Raw genomic sequence first — 21,220 nt, forward strand, 5'->3', positions numbered from 1 at the left:
GAGATAAACAGAATAGAATAGAATATTCATTTTATTCAACAATAATACAGAAAAATTTCCATACAATAAATAACGTCAGGAAGATGAGACAGTAAAAGTTGCGACATAAAGGCCCTATATCATGGGATATCTACTTATGCTATTGTTTCTCTATGACAATACAGTAATTGAATTATGTTCAAACCGTTTTCTCGTTACGATTGGTATTTGATATGAACAGTCCCGTTGTAACTTGTTCCAATGCAGTTATCCTTAAATTATTCATTAAGTTATTCATTTAATTAATATAGTGAGATTCACGTTTTAACGTCAGTTGAAATGATGGACGGCAGAGTTGCCGATTCTCCGCGTTACCACTGCCTTCTATAGAAGATAGCATGATTCAAATCATCAAAGAGTACTTTATTAATGTTCATTTTTGTTAATAATAATGATCAATTTTTCTTACGATTTGATAATAAATTGTCCTAATTGAGATGATTATGGTAATTCATTATATCTATTCTTAGCCTATAACTATTTGGCGATGGTGCGGAGTTGGAAAAGGATAGAGCTATCTGCTTTGTCTAATGATAGACAAGGATAGCAACACCAATGTTAATCAGGTGCTGACTTTATAACGTGGACCTCACTATAGAACAAGAACAACCACAACATGATAGATACAACACAATGATACAGTATCATCTCAACTTGATACACAAGACTATGATTGATACATTGCTATCTGCTTTGAGGAATGATAGACAAGGATAGCAACACCAAGTTAATCAAATACTGCCATTATAACTTGGATCTCCATATATTCAGATTTCTTATGGAAATAGATTGTGTTCGGTGCTGATGGAATCCGACATGATTTTGTCCTAGTAGAATGTTTAGATCTACGATAAGATAATCAGCTGTTCTGATAGTGGTTGTGTTTTTCTGGCTCTAAATTTTGTCAAATTACGGAAAAATGTTCCAATTAATGGTGATTGAGTGTGATATTTTATTCTGTTTTCAACCGTCAAAATTCGAATTCTTAGTTTCGTTGTTGTTTTTTTAGTGAAAATGGACTAAATTTTAGAAAAGTGAAACCATAACCTATTAGACTTTTAAAATGATGTAAAATTTGGGAGAGAATAGTACAAGGAGTATCCTTAGTTTTTCTCTCACAATCAGTGCTACTTTGTAAAAATTATAAAAATAATAAATATATTTATTGAGTAAGCTACTTTATTCATGTAGATTACAACAATATATACAATATTTATAAAGTTTTTAATCTATTGTGATTCATTCTGTGATTCATTTAGAGTAAAAATCAATTTTCAAAATTCAAATTTTAAATCATTATTCCTGGACCGAAAATCAAGTGACAAAGCTGTGTGTGATTACATAACCTTAACTTTTAGACAACATTAACATTTTATCAAAATTTTTGGAGTGAAAATTAGGCTCAGCCTAGTTTTTCCTCCATGTCATAATTGTATTATGATTTAGTGTTTTATACATAAATGAATAAAATAAAATATACTGGCTTGTACACGTTTATACAATAGCTTACAATACAGCAAAATTATAGATGGTTTACATAATATAGACTAAAAAATTATTATTGAACTGTATATGATATGAAAAAAGCAATTGGTAAATAGCTATAGATAATATGTAATGCATCTACATAAATTGGCGGAGCTTTCGACATATCAATGTCCATTCTTCGGAAAGAATATTAAAAATATCCTCCCCACTAACTCTCACCAGATGATTGATTGAGAGTACTTGATTTATGTAGATTACAATAATAATGGCTTATACACTTATATACAATAGCTTACAATACAGCATCATTATAAATGAATTACATGATATAGACTAAGAAAATAATTATTGAACTGTATATGATTGAAAAAAGCAATTTGTAATATAATAACTATTGATAATAATTATATTGTTATGCATCTAATTGGAATTGAAATAGAATGAATAAATACTACTAGCATACATATTCTCAATTTACCGAGGATAGTTATAGTCATATTTTCAATTGTTTAATATTTTTAATCACGTAGAAATTAATGTGTTTTAATTAGACTTACGGAGCACTGGGTACCTGCTAGCATAGAGAAAAAACCTTCTAGCATACACCCTTATTAAAAAATGGTCTTCTCTGATTTTGTTCACGTTAAGTTAATCAGGATTAAAATCTAACTCTCACCAGATAGGTGATTATAAAATGTAATGTAATTGGAATTGAAATAGAATGAATAAATACTACTAGAATTGTTTGAACGGGAAGCAGTGATGTATTCTTATTAGGAATGCTGACTGGATACAGTATGGAAACTTGGCTAGTACCCTGACGCCAAAAACCGCCATCTTGTTAGGAAGCGCCGTATATAATAGTAGTTGATGGTAGGTTCGGATCACTTTAATGATCCGGATCAATTGATCTCGTTCACTGCCACGAGCCAATCAGAAGACCAGGATTGGAACTTCCCAAGGTCACGTGACGTGTCCAGTATTTGCGTCATGTAAAAAGCATTGGTTAGATAGGCGTATGATTACAAGTTTCCATTCTGTACCTCTTCTGTGGCTGCATAGCGCATGGTAGGAATTCGAAGATTTCTATGTTTGTCCACTTTGTGCTCTCAACCATTTTCCGTTTATAATTTTTTGAGTGAAAATTTAGATGAGTAAAACTTTTTATGTGAATTTCAGATCGATGCTAGACTCGCCGCACACCCCGCCTCTACCCCCCAAGGCCTACGAGAACCTGAAGAAGAAGACAGAGAGGAGTGAATCGCCTCCTCCTTCTCAGCACCAGCATCACTCACCCAACCGCCGCTCGCTGGAGAGCCTGGAAGAGGGAGAGGAGAGGACCATTACTGACAGGTGAGAGAGAGAGATGGAGAATACGATAATATAATAAATTGTGATGTAGCTTCATAAATCGACAGTGTTTCAACAAATAATATTGTCGATTCTCTGTAAAGGATTAAAAATAATATCCTTCTCATCAACACACGACCAGGGACAGAGAGATTGATTGAGTACTTTATTTATGTAGATTACAATATATACTGGCTTATACACTTATATACAATAGCTTACAATACAGCAACATTATAGATGAATTTACATAATATAGACTAAGATAATAATTATTGAACTGTATATGATATGAAAAAAGCAATTTGTGATAACTATAGATAATATTGTAATGCATGTACATAAATTGGCGGAGCTTTGGACATATCAATGTCCATTCTTCGGAAACAATATTCAATATATCCTTCCCACTAACTCTCTACCAAGAGAGAGAGAGCGAGAGAGTGAGAGAGAGAATAGATATGGGCCGGTTTCCGAGCTCAGGATTCAGCCAAGTAGACTTTGAACTGCTGGAGTCAGAAAATCGGCTTTCCGAGACTGGGCGTGGTTGTAGTCTACGTTTGAATTAAATTTCGAAAAACGGTAAAATTGAACACATTATAAAATAAAGAGAAAATAGTGTAAAGTTTCAGCTATTTTGAAATAATTAGGAATGTTTGATTTCGTCAAAGAAAAACGTTTTCAATTATAGAAATGAGAAAATAAAGATTATCACTACGACCAATTGAAAGATTATTAAAATCTATGACTAAGCCCCGTTTCGGAAAGCCAAACTTAGCTAAATCCCGAGCTCTGAAACCGGCCATTAGGGTAACCGTCCACTGGAACCGTATTATACCGATCCTTTCGGCCGCTGGAGAAGAGGATTTAAAATCTTAACTCCGCCTAATAGAGAATTTTTTTCTTTTCATTTCAATCTCTGGCCATTAATTCGGTCGAACACAAACGTCCATGGAACCTTTTTACTTTCCTTGCCCTATTACCATAGGTAAGGAAAGTATGCTTTCCGAAAAAAATTAAAGTACCCCAATTTCTAAATTTCTATACGTTCAAGGTCCCCTGAGTCCAAAAAAGTGGTTTTTGGGTATTGGTCTGTGTGTGTGGTGTGTGTATGAGTGTATGTGCGTCTGTGTACACGATATCTCATCTCCAATTAACTAAATGACTTGAAATCGGAACGTAAGGTCCTTACAATTAAGGATCCGACACAAACAATTTCGATCAAATGCGATTCAATATGGCGGCTAAAATGGCGAAAATGTTGTCAAAAATAGCGTTTTTCGCGATTTTCTTGAAAACTGCTCCAACGATTTTGATTTAAGTTATACCTAAAATAGTCATCGATAAGCTCTATCAACTGCCACCAGTCCTATATCTGTAAAAATTTCAGGAGCTCCGCCCCATCTATGCAAAGTTTGGTTTTAGATTCCCAATTATCAGGCTTCAAATAATTATGAGTGGAAAAGATTGAGCATGATAATCTCCACAATTAATGTTCAGTAACATTTTCACCTAAAATTAAAAATAAGCTCGAAATTTGAGAAGATGTGATTATCCAATTGCAAACTGTTGGTAACTGTTGAGTCTATTAAATGATTCACTATGAAGAGATAGCAGACCTCGTGTGTCTCTAGCGTTATTGCCCTGTCACCAGCTGGCTCAAATCTTTGAATAGTGGACTTGAGATGCACGGGAACACTAGCGTCAGGTGATCAATTTTCATAACGGCAAGGAAAGTTGTGTGAGTGCGCCACACCAGATTTTTTGTCAGTCTGTTCAGTAGTTGGCTGGTTGCCAGAAAGTGAAGTGGCAAGCCAGTTAGTAGGCAAGTCTTTCTCCTCTGTGTGTTTACTCACAAAGATAATACAAAGATTAATAAAACAGAACAAGTTCAAAAAACAAAAACAGACAAGACTGTGAAACAATTTTGAGGTTGTCTCAGTTCGACTTCGGACGGATAGAGCCGGAAAATCCCATTCAATTCGAATCGAAAACTTGATCGGCCGGAGACGGCCGTATGAACCTGTTGCAATGGACGAGCATCTATAGCTTTCTTTGTTGGGGATCGTTCGGTAGTTTTCGGCCGATGCTAGTTCGGACGAAATCGGTTCCAGTGGACGCCCACCTTAGTCGTCTCGGCTATCCTGTCCGGCAAAGGCTTTTGTAGGAAACATTTCGCTGTTATGACACAAGAATGTATGATGACACGTTGCATACACACTAACTTGTACTTTCTTTAGTGGCCACCCTTATATAAATTCAAATTCATTTATTTACAGATTGATAAAATAATATTCCAACTTACAAAATGGCACTACCGGCAAAGAAACTTGTGCGCCGGCAGTGAGTTCGAACAACTAGGTACAGCAAACATGTCAATAGAAAGAAAAAGAGCTTATTCAAACCACTAGAATAAATAAAATAATGGAAACCAGGTCACATCTCAATACTTACAAACGATAAGACAAAGTAACAAATCACAAGCAAGTGACAAACTCAAAAAGACCAATTCAAGGAAGCCATGACAAATATATTTTTTTAATTTATAACACAAGAATGAAACACTACATAATTGATATAGATAATTTAAAATAAAGATTTATCCTAATCCAATCCAGTATAAGTGGTAATCCGTCCTGTCCCCAAACCTATGGATTGGGGTACAGTTAAGATTAATTCACGAAAACGTGGACAACCCCAAAAGTAAGTCTTTAATTGCACTAACCTTGGAACTGGCGAGGAAGTGGACTGTCTCGTGTGTAGAAGTTACTGCTGACGATATCCTGTCTTTATGCTTAGGCCTATATGATATTGCACATATATCACGAAACGAAACTAGGTAATTGCGTTCAACTCGAACGCCACGGAACGGGAGACACGGAACGAAAAACGATGTGACTTCTCGAAAACGCTTCTTGAAGTGGTGGGTGGGAAGATAAACGGGAATGATGAAGGAGGGGTGAGGAGAGAGGTTATCATGCCTCTTTGGGAGAGGGGGAAGGGGAGGAAAGCACAAACCAAATAATCAAGGCTGCCGATCCTCCGGAATCCACCAATAACATTCATTATGGATTTTGAAATTCTATTAATAATGAATTCAGTTGGGACTTAGTTAAAATTAAATAATTATAATTTAAATTTGTTGTTGTGTTGATCAGATCGAAGCAGCGGCAGCGATCGCCGAGTGTGGAGGAGGTGATGGTAGACGGCGACCTGCACTCCTCCTCACGACACCATCACCACTCCTCGGGAGGAGCAGGAGGAGGAGGCAGCTCCTCACGGCACTCGTCCAGTAAGCATCATGGCCAGGGTGGAGGAGGGACCGGGTCGCCCAAACGCAGGCGACGGAAAAAACAGTCTCCGCCTCGGTGAGTTGGAACCATATTCAATTTGGTTTGTAAACAATCTAAACTAGAACTTTTCTGTTTTAAATATTTTGACTCAAAATTGGACCTGAATTCAAGTGTATGAAACATAACCTACTTTTTAGACAATTTATAGTGTATAAATCAAAATTCGGGGAAGAAACAATTTTGGGCTGTGCCTGTTTGTCCTTCTCCAATTATTTTGAAGAATTAGTTAAGATGTCTAAGATTGATACTCGTTGCTGCATACAAACCTCTGGTTTTGCTGGCAACCCTTTTAGCTTATTTTGAGAAGAATATATTTATTTCATGTTTATGTTCAAATCAAGTGTTCTAATTGTGTTTTTGTTTTGAAAATAATTGTATTGTACAAGGTGGGGCAGAGCCGACTGACGAGTTTGGAGGGGGCACTGCTCAGCCTGTGGTGGGAGTAGGCAGGCTCGGTGGGCATCATTGTACAGTCCGGGAGAATAGTTTTTAGTGTGCATCATGAATTGGACGGGAGAGCATCGCGGTTATGTTGTTCGCGCTTTTTACGAAAATCAACATTCGATTATCGCAGTTCAACGGGCGTTTCAACGACATTTTAACATTCCTGTCCACAAACCCGTCCATCTGTGAACTCTATCAGAGCGTGGGTTCGTCAACTCGAGAAAACTGGTAGTACACGACAAGAAAGAAGACATGGCGCATCAAGAACAGTGAGAACTCCCGAAAATATTGAAATTGTGAGAGCAGCAGTCGAGCAATCACCGAGGCGTTCTGCACGCAGGCATGCAATAGCTTTGGGGATGTCCAGCCGTTCAATTAGGAGGATTCTTCATGAACATTTGCTTTTTCATCCATATAAAATCATGATTGTGCAATGATTCTGCAGTGACGAGGCTCATTTTCATCTGTGTGGAGCTGTCAACAAACAAAACTTCCGGTACTGGCAGCAAATAACCCTCGACAACTTCATGAAAGACCACTTAATTCACCAAAAGTGACAGTTTGGTGTGCCGTTTCTCAATTTGGAGTGATAGGGCCATACTTCTTCGAAGATGACAACATCACCGTCACTGTCACCTCCGAGCGTTATGTCACAATGTTACAAATGTTTCTGTAACCCAAATTGCTGAGGAACAAGACTTGGGGGAAATATGGTTTCAGCAGGATGGGGCTACAGCCCACACAGCGCGCATTTCAATGGATTTGTTGAGAGAAATGTTCCCAGGGCGACTTATCTCTCTGAGGGGGGACGTGAAGTGGCCGGCACGCTCACCCGATTTGAGTGTCTGTGACTTTTTCCTGTGGGGCTACCTCAAAGAAAAGGTTTCAAACATTGCCCACACACTTTGGAAGAGCTTAAGGAGAAAATCAGGGAGGAGATTCAGGCCTTACCAGTGGCAATATGCCAAAATGCGTTTGAAAATTTCAAAAATAGGCTACATCAGTGTATAGCTGCTGATGGCCGCCATTTAACCGATATAATTTTCAAAAACTAACACTAAAAACTATTTTTCGAGCTGAATTCAATAAACCAAACCATTTTTTTCTAAGTTTCTCCATTCATTATTTATAACCCTTTCAAACTTGTCAGTCGGCTCTGCCCCACCCTGTATTATGGCAAATAAAGAATTTGAATTTGATTTTTCTTTTTTAACACAGAGATCTGGATCAAGAGATGTGGAGTAAGTCGAGAGGAGCAACCTCCTCCTCCTCCTCAATCAGACACCACAGGACTCTGTCGCTGACTCCTCCTCCGGTGCAGACGTCTTCCTCCTCACAGCTGCACCACCACCATCATGTCGACGTGTTGAGAGGTGGCGGAGGAGGAGAGAGGGAGAGAGAGAGGAGGAGAAGGAGGAGGTCGCCCAGCTATGTGGAGGAGGTGGAGAGGTTTGATAGGTGAGTTGAGTTTCACGATTTTCTTCTTCTTCTTCTTCTTCTTCTTCTTCTTCTTCTTCTTTTTCATCTACAACACCTTTCGACTATTATCAACCTATAGTGAGATTCATGTTATAAAGTTAGCACCTGATTAACATTGGTGTTGCTATCCTTGTCTATCATTCCACAAAGCAGATAGCGAATGTATCAAATCATAGTGTTGTGTATCAAGTTGAGATAATGCTGTATCATATTGTGGTGATACGTATCATGTTGTGGTTGTTCTACTGTATCATGTTGTGGTTGTTCTTGTTCTATAGTGAGGTCCACGTTATAATGGGAGTATTCGGTTAACATTGGTGTTGCTATCCTTGTCTATCATCCACAAAGCAGATAGCGAATGTATCAAATCATAGTGTTGTGTATCAAGTTGAGATGATACTGTATCATATTGTGTTGATACTGTATCATGTTGTGGTTGTTCTTGTTCTATAGTGAGGTCCAAGTTATAATGGCAGTATTTGATTAACATTGGTGTTGCTATCCTTGTCTGTCATTGGATTAAGCAGGTAGTGCTATCCTTTCCAAACCCCGCACCTTTTACAAATCGTCTGTATGATTTACCATGCTCCGCAAAGGTCTATTTTGAAACTTGACTAACTGAAAACATGACGTAATGAAATTTTGGAGAATTGAAAATAGGCCTTTAACTATCCTTGGTTAATTGAGAATCTATATGCAAAGTTTCAAGTTAATCAGTTTAGTAGTTGAGACGTGATGATGCATCATTCGTGAATTCGTATCCCCTACGTGTGGTATAAGCCAATTCTTTAGTTTATATATGACTCCACTAGTCAGGTATATTGTTCCCATTCAACGTATTATTAGTGATTAAATGTGAATTGATGTTGGAATGAAACTTGAATTAGTGGATCGTCTCCATTAATTTAGAAAGGTAATAGTATAGATGACGATTTGTCGCAATTTATTTTCTGCACTTGTCCACTAGTGGAGAAAAACTGGTTACAATTTATTTACTTACCAGCTGGCTCGGCGAACTTCGTACCGCCAAATAGTTGAAAACATCTCATGGCATTGGTAGTGATAACACATGGTTTTGGTAGAGATTAGTGGGGAGGATATTTTTAATATTCTTTCCGAAGAATGGACATTGATATGTCCAAAGCTCCGCCAATTTATGTAGATGCATACCAATATGATTATTATCTATAGTTATTATATTAAAAATACTTTTTCATATCATATACAGTTCAATAATTATTTTCTTAGTCTATATTATGTAAATTCATCTATAATGTTGCTGTATTGTAAGCTATTGTATATACGTGTATAAGCCAGTATATATTGTAATCTACATAAATAAAGTACTCAATCAAATCAAATCAATGGCAAACTTCAGCTGGATGCACACCTGAGGAGGCGCGATGCGGCATTTTATTTATATATATAATTTTCCAACTGCAAAATAAATAATGATGTACAAAATCAATTGATTCTAAACACCGAAGACAACACAATTATTCGAAACAATATGTTTCACCGGATCCGGCGCCGGTTGAATACCAGAACACATTGCAACAGAATATTTCTAATGTACTTGGAGGTTCTGAGTCGCATTTATGCAATGGTACTGTCAAGAGCTCACAATTGGCTGTTCTATGTTGCTCCACCACAGGAGAAAGAGGAAATGATTGAACTTTGGGGATTTTTTATATAATATTTTTGCTTTTTCACTTATTATATTTTTCTAAATAATGGTTGAACATACGAAATTGAAACTTTGCACTATCATTTATAACAACTAGACAAAGCTACCAAAAATTATGATAATTTTTCAAATTCATAAACCAAACTGAAGACTTCTGGACAATTGAAATATGATATTAGATATAAATAAGTGAGGCTAATGTAATTCAACTAATATAATAATAATAATATCGAGTGACCTGGCTAGCTCAGGTCTGGTGTCAAAGTTTTCAGGTCGCACTGATCAATTTCAGGGCCTCTGACATGACCTAATTCAACTACAAGTGGTAGATAGACTACAAGGGGGGCAGGGCCGCCGGCTGTTTGCCGAACCGTGTGTCCATCTCCATATGTACAATGCCCTCCCACCTGCCGGGCGGCGAAACAGCCGGATAACCGGCAAAACAGCAGGCCCGGCGAAGTACAGAATAGCCGGCTGTTCCTCCGGGTCCGGTTTTTAGCCGGCCCGGCGAAGTGTGTCCTCCATGCCGTCCTGTGTCTTATGCACTTCACCCGGCAAAAAAACCGGCCGGCAAAAAGCCGTTCGTGTGTCCCCGGCCTAAACCTGCTCCTGAACATAACAAACACAACTAAAACAAATTCATCAAATTCGTTGCTCACATAAAAAAGTTATTGAATGTCAAAATTTGAGGCTCGATTTCAATTTATATAGATTTATTTATCACATTGTGTACATACATATTTATTTATTCATTCATTTATACATTGATACATTGGCTACAATATAATTCTCAACTATGAATGATTGGGGAAGGGACAACAGGCTTGAAGCCCAAAACTGTTCCTTTACCAAATTTAGATAGAAATTGTCCAAAAAATAGGTTATGTTAACACTTCACGATATTTGTCCAATTTTGAGTCCAAAATATGTATAAACTAGGAATTTAGAATTTAGGAAAGTTGAAAACCAAATTAAATAAGAATACTTCACTAAATCATCACTAATAACTGAAATATACTGTATTATAATAATTAAAAATTTTTAAACTTGAAAAGAAACTCAAATTAGAAACACTTTTGACACCATTTTTCACAAATTCCTAGATAAGCTCTTAAATGTACACATTCTAAACATGAGGAAAGTCACAACCGGAGCATGCCCAAAACTGTCCCATTTCCAATTTATACTATACTATCCAAATCAAAATGTACGTAGTTTCAGTTATACGATTCAAAAAACAATTCACAATTATAATTACATGTCAACAATTTGCAACAATATCCACTACGAAATGTAAGAATAAACTTATAAATTCAAAGTGCAATTATGAATATTCAATATGAAATTAAAATGCGAATGATGAATGTCATTGAAGTTACATCACAACAGCCAAGCTTTGTAGCTTCTAATGGGAATCGTTCATGCTATAGCTGTTTTACTGAACATCAAAATGACATTAAAGGAATTGAATTCATTCCAATTTATGCGCGTGTCTTGTTTTTATCTTCACTGTTTGTTGAGTTGGATGAAAATTGCTTAAAACTGTGAGCAATGGCGGAATTTGAAGCATTGATGTATGGAATGAGTCTCACTATATTTGAAATGTATGTATTCAGGGCTACCTGTTTTTATTTATAAAATAATATATAATGAGGTCCACGTTATAATGGTAGAGTGAAGATTGATTGATTGAGTACTTTATTTGTAGATTACAATATATACTGGCTTATACACTTATATACCATAGCTTACAATACAGCAACATTATAGATGAATTTACATAATATAGACTAAGAAAATAATTATTGAACTGTATATGATATGAAAAAGTAATTTGTAATATAATAACTATAGATATTATATTGTTATGCATCTACATAAATTGGCGGAGCTTTGGACATATCAATGTCCATTCTTCGGAAAGAATATTAAAAATATCCTCCCCACTAACTCTCTACCAAAAAAAATAATTGGAGGCGCCGGGTACCGATCCCGGTACCTCTCGCATTGGTGGTAGAGTGAAGAAAGATAGGAGAAAAACGTTGCCGATCCTCTGTTATGTCAATGCCTTCTATAGACGGTAGCTGATACAGGTTTATTGATGTAATATAACTGCTCATTCTAGTTTAAAATAATCAATGTTATATTTTATTAAGCAAAAATTAAATTTTCAATAATTTCATAATGGAGATGAAATATTTTGTCCATTGATTATTAATCCTACATTGTTAAAAGACGACCTGGCAACAGAGCAAAGCGAGAAAGAGATAGCGCTATTCGCTCTGTTGAATGATAGCCAAGGATAGCAATACCATTGCTTATTAAACAGTGCCATTATAACGTGGACCTCACTTTAGTAACCTTTTTGAAGTTTTTTCAATATAAATGTTTTTACATCACCTGAAGATGATGTCAAACATTGAAACTACTAGTTTTAATTTGTGCTTTTTAGGGCCGTTTGCACAGTGTAAGTTTAAGCTAAAGCTTAAACCAAATCTGGATTTTTTTTGTTTAAACTAATATTCCGTTTGCGCAGTATCAGTTTAAACTCTGCATTAAGTTTAAACTCTGGGAAAGTTTAAACCTCCAAAACAGGAGGTTTAAACCAAATAATTTGGATTAATTTGACATCTGTGAAGATTTCATGGGGTTACAGCTAATAGTAAATTATTTCTTGACGTTTGTTTTTAATGCTTCTGTAGACGATAATAATAATTATTTAGGTTATAGTGAATCAACACTATGGGTTATTGATTGAATTGACAGGAATTGATGGAAGTTTTAAATTCGATTGATATTGATGACTGCGTCGAAATTTTGAAACTGAGAAAAATTGGACAAAAACGAATCATTTAAATTTCTGGGATGACAGAAAATTTTTTTAACGGTTTTGCTTGGGTAAAGCAAGTGCCAATTTAGTACTTGATTAAATAAGCCACTTGATAGAAAATAAAACAATTTTTATTAGTGATTTTTGATTAGAAAACATGTTTCTAATAACACATACAGTAACTGAAATATTTTGCTTTCGAGAGATTTCTAATAAACGAGGAAGACCGTAGTAGATTTTCATAGCAAAATAGGTTTTTATCTTACATCCTATATTATATTTTTTGGTGCAAACTAAATATAAGTTTGTTTCTAATAGCATTTCATCATTTTTGAAGATTTTCTTGATCGCTTTTCACTTTTATTACCGTACAGCTTACCGCTCTGTGGATTTTGAACCAGGAAATAGTAGCTACATAACCTCAATTTACTGATGGTTTGTATACAAATAGCAAATTTCCTGTAAAAATTACCCTCCTGATATTATAAACGATGACATTCTATTACCACTTAACGCTCACTAGTTAACTTAAGTTTAACTGGATTAGTAAATGCACTGAGAAAACCGATTCAAGTTTAAACTTTTAGATTAATTTAAACTCGATTTACTTTTCGAGTTAGCAATCTATACTGTGCAACGGCTCTAAATCTGATATTTTGTATTGAAAACTTTTCAAAAAATTTAACTTAATATACTCACTATAAATGCTTATAATGCTGAAAGATAGTAATGATAATAGTAAATAATATTAATCATCTTATCTTATCACTATAACTGCTTATATTGCTGAATAAGATATCTGACTGGGTGCTTTTATTTATTTCATTTATTAGCAAATCATAATAATACATATTGATGTAGGCAAACCCACGGTATTTAGATTAAAACGGTATGGGTCATGAAATGTGTGCGCAGTGGCCAGCCAGCTAGATTGCGTCATCGCCACCAACCGAGGTTTTTAACACCTATTGGCAATTTAAGAAACTTATTTGTTAAAACAGATGATTGGATAAAAATGACGTCAGCTACACCGGAAATTTAGCACAAACATGCGCGTGACACCTACCGTCTTCTATTTACCGTGGGCAAACCCTACATGGATTCTACTAATACCTACTACATGATAATTATGAAGTTAGTAATAGTAGGTATTGATTCTAGTCATGTGAGCATGTTTTCCAAGGTGACTGTTTTAACAACAAGTTGGATTTTGATAAGAGATGTTCAAAGATTATATTACTTTTTATTTTTATCTTGTTCGATGTTAACTTTTAATAATAGTGTCAATTACAAAATCACAATTACACAATATGCATTTTTAAATCATAAAAAGTTATATTTTTCGTGTGATATAGTTGAGATCTGATTGATCATCAATTTTGAATAATTGTGAATGAGACTATTAACTTGTATGTGATTTGGTATGATTTCAATTTGTGTTTTAATGAGGTATTTGAAAATTAAAATGAAATATTCTTCTGCTATATCAAGATATTTTTTGTTAGATTAGTAGCTGTATATTCTGAACAATATTACTTTCCTTGCCCTAGGTAAGAAAAGTATCGCTTTCCAAAAAAAATTAATGTACCCTAATTCATGTTTTCTAGGTTTCACGGTCCCCTGAGTCCAAAAACATGATTTTTGGGTGTTGGTGTGTGTGTGTGTGTGTGTGTGTGTGTGCCTGTGAACACGATAATTCCATTCCTAATTAACCGATTGACTTCAAATTTTAAACTTAAGGTCCTTATACCATGAGGATCCGACAATAAGAATTCAATTCAAATGGCGGATAATGGCTAAAAAACTATGTTTTCACGGTTTTCTCGAAAACGGCTCTAACGATTTTCTCCAAATTTATACCCTAGATAGCTATTTTAAGCCCTATCAACTGACATGAGTCTCATTTCTGGGAAAATTTCAGGAGCTCCGTAATATTCCTGAGAAGAATGAATTTTGTTAAATTTCTATCACGATTTTCTCAAAAATGACTTGACCGATTTTTTCAAATTCATACCCTGTATGAATTTTACCCTGTACGAATGAATTCATATGAATTCATACCCTGTACGATTTTCTTCAAATTTATACCCTAGATAGCTATTTATCAGCTCTATCAACTGGCATGAGTCTTTTTCCTGGAAAACTAGAGCAGTTCATAAAAAGAACACATAGTCGAGATATTTCATCTGTAGAACAGCTGTTTTGACGACTTTTAAAAAATCCTCAAATTTCATAATTCAAACAAAGGAAAATGTACTCTGAACACAATAACAATAGTATAATCGTAGTTTTAATTATTTCGGCGATATGACATGGGGAATAAGCCGACATTTTGTCTGTACCTGTTTATTTGATGTAATGAATATTTATTATTGTTAATATTTATATGTTTAATATTGTTAATAATTACTATCTAATGTTCATTACGCATGCAATTGTTCAATAAAGGCCTTTATTTATTTTTATTTTTTTTTTAGTTTTAATTATTTAGCCGCCAATCGGCATAATGTTATTCCCCTAAATTATCCTCGTTAATGAGCCTTATAGATAATTAGCAAGGAAAGTGTGTGAGTGTACCACACCAGATTTTTTTTATATTGAGTTGCAAAACACAGGAACCGTTATTATGCACCAACGTATATTGTAATCTACGTGAATGATTACAATCATGAATATTCCTCTTCAAATCCAAATTCTTTATTCATATAACAAGCATATAATTACAAGCATTTGTTAATCGCCCATATGGACCTGAAGGGTCTGTATATGTTGACGAATCAGTAGTCAATCAGAGACATTTTGACTAATTGATCAATAATATATACTTGTACTAGTAGCTCTGTGAACAGTAGACCTCACGCAGTATTCTCATCCACAAGTACCTGATTGAAACTATAGACCTGGAAATACAGCGATAGACTGGCTTCTCCACACATCTGAGTAATCACTTGTCAGCTGATTTATGATGAAACTCGATAGTCTGATTTTTACTCTAATATTGGCGTATGAAGGAGGCTCCTTTTCCTTTTATATTATCCTTGAAATGCAAAATTTCCAAAAACCTTGTATATACGTCGACGCGCAATTAAAAAGAAACATACCTGTCAAATTTCATGAAAATCTATCACCGCGTTTCGCCGTAAATGCACAACATATAAACATTAAACATTAAGAGAAATGCCAAACCGTCGACTTGTATCTTAGACCTCACTTTGCTCGGTCAATTAATTATACAATAATATAATATATAATTAGTATTTTTTTTTCAAGAAATTGTTTTGGATCATTTTTGTTAAATTTTTGAAAAACATTTATATTGCAACTCACACCTGCGCACAGGGTTTCTTTGCAGGTGTAGATTCTTATATATATATATATATATATATATATATATATTATATATATATTATATTATATTATATATTGTATGAAAGTGTTTGTTGTATATTTTTTTGAGAATCAATACATTTGATTTGAATTTTGAATTTGAATATTAGATACAATATACACATAAGATACATGATATTATATACTAATAAAAAACTGGGATGAAATAATTTCATACACTGAAAATTTAATGATAAAACGTACAAAAACAAGCTATCATGCTAAGAAAACAAAATATAGCATTTTAACTGATGCAAATATTACGAATTCAGTATCAATTCTTGATAATCTATATTATGTATTTATTATCTCTTATCTCTATCTAACCCCATCTCTCTGTCTGTTTCCAGTCACAGATTCTTGGTGAGCGACACACTCCGCGTTCGAATCCCGGCCGGCCGCAGTCCGAGTCCCCAGCTGACGAGCAGTCACCGCAAGAGGAGGAAGTGTCCAGGTCAAAGGAGGTGGTGTCGGCAGAGGAGGAGGGAGGTGGGAGGAGAGAGAGAGAGGAGACACGACAACCATAGCGTGAGAAGCACAAGTCGAGGAGGAAGCGAGAGAGGAGAGGATCTAGGTCGAGGTCCCCGCCTAATAGGTTAGTCAGCTGTTTTTTTCTTTCTCGTCTTCATATTTTTTATTTGTTTTTCGTCTATAGAATGAGATTCAGGCTACTAGTAGTTCTATGAACAGTAGACCTCACGCAGTTTTCTCATCCACAAGTATCTGGTGTCACCTGATCACCGCTTCTCCAGACATCTGTGTAATGTATGCAATATCCTTATTTTGAAATGCAAATTTCAAAAAACCTTTTGTATACATCGACGCGCAGTTAAAAAAAGGAATATTCCGGCCAAATCTCGTAGAATTATTCTATCAAGGCGTTTTTGGCTGTAAATAGGTTACATACATGCAGACAGACAAAAGAAAATCTGAGTTGAAACATAGACCTCACTGCGTTCGGTCAATTGAATCAGCAACTGATATTGCTGCTATCCTCCTGTCTCATATTATACAGTATCATCTCAACTTGATGCACAACACATATTTGATACAGAACTTCCTAACTTGGAATTAATTCTACAACCATGGCATATCTTCTTATGCTGTCTAAGTTTCTCTATGCTATCACCATACATAGTACACTATCAACACAATGTGATACAGTTTGAACACATTATGATACATTATCATCTCAACTTGATACACAACATCATAAATTTGATACAGAACTTCCAAACTTGGAATGAATTCTACAACCATGGCTATTAATGATACAGTATCACCATACAATATCTAGCAGCAATGTTACTTTCTTATTAATAAACTATAAATATATAGCTATATAAATATACATTTAGCATCAACTTGCTAATTCAATAAGTAAGTACCCTTATTGTTTTTCGTTTTTCGTTTTCTTTGTAATGCTTTTTTTTTGGAAAAATAAAGTTCATATTCATAGTACAATATCAACGAAATATGTTACAGTATGATCACAATATGATACAGTATAAACACTCATGATACAGTATCATCTCAACTTGTTACACAACACCATAATTTGATAAAAAACTTCCAAACTATTCTATAGTGAGGTCCACGTTATAACGGCAGTGTTTGATTTGCGATGGTATTGCTATTCTTGTCTATCATTCAACAAAGCGGATAGCACTATCTCTCTCGCTTTTCTCTGTTGCCAGATCGTCTTCTAACAATATAGAATTAATGATTAATTATCAAAATATTTCATCTTAATTATGAAATAATTGAAAAATGAATTTCTTGCTTAATGAAATATAATTGAATATATTGTACGAGAATGAACAGTTAATATTACATCAATAAACCTGTATCAGCTACCGTCTATAGAAGGTATTGAGGAGATCTGCAATGTTGTTCTCCTATAGTGAGGCCCACGTTATAATGACAGTATTTGATCAACTTTGGTTTTGCTATCCTTGCCAATCATTCGACAAAGCCGGTGGTACTATCCTTTTCTAGGTCCACAACAATGCCAATTATGTTTTTTACAGTTTAGAAATATAATTAATCAATGCAGAGAATCGGCATCGCTATTCTTCTATCTTTATCCACTGCCATTATAACGTGGACCTCACTATAGAAAAGGATATCTTCTTTTGCTATCTTTCTCATTGTTTTGTTGTGTTTTGCCAGGTTGCTGCGTCGTTCTCATTCGCGGTCGCGCAGTCCGCGTCTGTGGCGAGTGGGCGTCTGTCGCGGTCGCCGGTGGCTGCTCTCACGCGACGTGACTACAGTCGCTCGCCCGACATGTATGTCTCCTCCAAGCGGCTGGACAAGAAGAAGCGGTCCAGGTCCAGGTGAGTCACTGAATCTATTTATATACTATACTAGTAGTTCTGTGACAGTATATATTTTTTCAATATTATATATTATCGATAAAATGGTTTATTAACTTTGTAAGTTAAGATTTCTAAGATTGATACTCGTTGCAGCACACAACCTCTGGTTTTGCTGGCAACGCTTATAAGCTTATCTTGAGAAGAATATTTTATTTCATGTCTATTTTAAACTAGCTGTTCTTGAACAGTAGACCTCACGCAGTATTTCATCCACAAGTACCTGATTGAAACTATAGACCTTATGGAAATACAGCATAGACTGCTTCTCCACACATCTGTGTAATCATTGTCAGCTGATTTATGATGAATAATTCATAGTCTGATTTTTACTCTAATATTGGCGTATGAAGGAGGCTCCTTTTCCTTATATATAGTAGTTCTGTGAACAGTAGCCTCACGCAGTATTCTCATCCACAAGTACCTGATTGAAACTATAAACCTTATGGAAATACAGCAATAGACTGGCTTCTCCCCATCTGTGTATCACTTGTCAGCTGATTATGATGAATAATTCTATAGTCTGATTTTTACTCTAATATTGGCGTATGAAGGAGGCTCCTTTTCCTTATATAATAGTAGTTCTGTGAACAGTAGACCTCACGCAGTATTTCATCCACAAGTACCTGATTGAAACTATAAACCTTATGGAAATACAGCAATAGACTGGCTTCTCCACACATCTGTGTAATCACTGTCAGCTGATTTATGATGAATAATCTATAGTCTGATTTTTACTCTAATATTGGCGTATGAAGAAGGCTCCTCTTTTCCTTTTATATTATCCTAGAAATGCAAATTTCCAAAACCTTGTATACATCGACACGCAATTGAAAAAGAAACATACCTGCAAATTTCATGAAAATCTATTACCTCGTTTCGCCGTAAATGCACAACATATAAACATTTAAACTTAAGAGAAATGCCAAACTGTCGACTTGAATCTTAGACCTCACTTCACTCGGTCAATAAATTAAGGAATTGGCTTATACACGTAGGGGATAGGAAATTCACAAATGACGCATCATCATGTCTCAACTACTCAACTGATTTACTTGAAATTTTGCATTTAGATTCTTAATCAACCGAGGATAGTTATAAGCCATAATATTTTAAATTCTTCAAGATTTCAGTAGGTCAAGTTTTCAACTAGATCCTTGCAGAGCTTGGGTTACCTGCTAGTCAATAATAATACAAGAGGATCTCTATAATGAGGTTCACGTTGTAGTGTAGAAAGATAGGAGACCTCACTGTAGGATATGGATTAGTGATCAGATTTTACTGCAGTCCTATTGTCATCTGAAAAATGTTTAATTTCCATCAATTCAAATGTTTATCTCACAATTTTGTCATTACAATGCTATGTAACATATAGCATAATATCGTTATCAAGTACTAGCCGTCAGGCTCGCTTCGCTCGCCATATCCGTTTAGCCAGGGGCTCCGCCCCCTGGACCCCGACTGGATCGTCCAAGAATGAGATCATTTATCAAGTATTTTTTCATTTGCGCATTTTTATCATATGTTAGAACAATCCAGTTGGGGTCCAGACTAAACCGTCTGGCTAAACGGATATGGCGAGTGAAGCGAGCCTGACGGCTAGTAATATAATTTCCCAGATTGAGTAGCAGTGCCCAATCATTTTTCTGCGATAATGCATTTAAATCTTCAACTTAGTGCCAACCTAACACAGTCACTCAACTTAATGCCAACCTGACAAAATTATTAATTTAGTTGCCAGTTAACAACTGTTTCGAAGAGGTACTCTATCTAGATTATAGTTCTATAGTAACATATGATATGGAAATTTCAATTATATTAAGAGATTGGAGAAGAAATATACATGCTAAAAGACGAATTTTAAACCCTTAAAAACAACCCTTAGAGTTAAAATATTGCCAAAAGATTTCTTAGTTCGCTTCTAAAGGGCCAACTGAACATACCTACCAAATTTGAACGTTTTTGGTCTGGTAGATTTTTAGTTCTGCGAGTGAGTGAGTCAGTCAGTCAGTCAGTGAGTGCCATTTCGCTTTTATATATATAGATAGTTTACCAAGTAGCTGTGCTATCGACCTTATATGTATGTTGGAAGATAGCAGAAAACTCAATACTTGACATTTATTTGAAAATAATTCCAAATGAAGTGAAATAGCTATTTTTGGAACTTATGTGCAAAACTGGTCATCGCCAAACGAGATGAAATTTGAACCAACAAAGTGTAGCTGAGTTTGGCAAAACATTTGCTCATCAGTTGCAAACAATATTTTCCTAAAATATTAATTGTTTTTTTGTGCAATTGATGTTTTTGGTTATCAATTTGTGTTTTGTGCACAGTATGAAGGAGCAGCTGTTTTATAAACAGTTGCCAGTTCAATAATTACTAGTTTTCAATTGAGTGTTGGGTAACATCAAGTGAATTAATTATTGGAAACAAATTTTTGCTTCACAGGTCACCAGCCTCCCTCCAGAAAGCGCGTGAAATATCAGCCAAAGCCAAGATGAGTGAAACTAGTCTGTTTGCTGAACTAGTGAAGGACAGAACATGCGCAAAACACTGAAGCAAAACGGTTGCAGTACTGATTGACAGGGATATACAGATGGCAATACTGACAAGACCTGCTCCAGTATCAGCTGATACAAGCCAAGATGGTGGCAGTCAAAATGGCTTCTGAAGACATCAACAATATTCCAGTGCCTGATAACAATGGTGGCGGTATCTTTTGAGGCCCATAGATGGCGCCACAAGCGGACAGGATAGGTTTGTGCCCGTCATGGAGCCTCCTCCCCC

At 35.5% G+C, this 21,220-nt stretch overlaps 1 protein-coding gene and 1 long non-coding RNA gene across 2 annotated transcripts; both read left to right on the plus strand.

The window, feature by feature from the left end:
- Positions 1-2,706: 2,706 nt before the first annotated feature.
- On the plus strand, positions 2,707-8,136 carry LOC120355991 (serine/arginine repetitive matrix protein 3-like; the record flags this gene model as incomplete). The annotated part of the gene is made up of 3 exons (XM_039444767.1): positions 2,707-2,880; positions 6,036-6,245; positions 7,893-8,136. Coding segments are annotated over 3 exons (628 nt in total), but the record flags the coding sequence as incomplete, so codon positions are not given.
- Positions 8,137-16,541: 8,405 nt separating this feature from the next.
- LOC120355992 lies at positions 16,542-21,003 on the plus strand. Its single transcript, XR_005573886.1, has 3 exons — positions 16,542-16,652; positions 18,230-18,393; positions 20,882-21,003. It is a non-coding gene; the product is annotated as an uncharacterized LOC120355992 (long non-coding RNA).
- Positions 21,004-21,220: the final 217 nt, after the last annotated feature.

This window comes from Nilaparvata lugens, unplaced genomic scaffold (assembly GCF_014356525.2).
Source record: "Nilaparvata lugens isolate BPH unplaced genomic scaffold, ASM1435652v1 scaffold5461, whole genome shotgun sequence".
In the NCBI taxonomy this organism is placed as follows: Eukaryota; Metazoa; Arthropoda; class Insecta; order Hemiptera; family Delphacidae; genus Nilaparvata; species Nilaparvata lugens.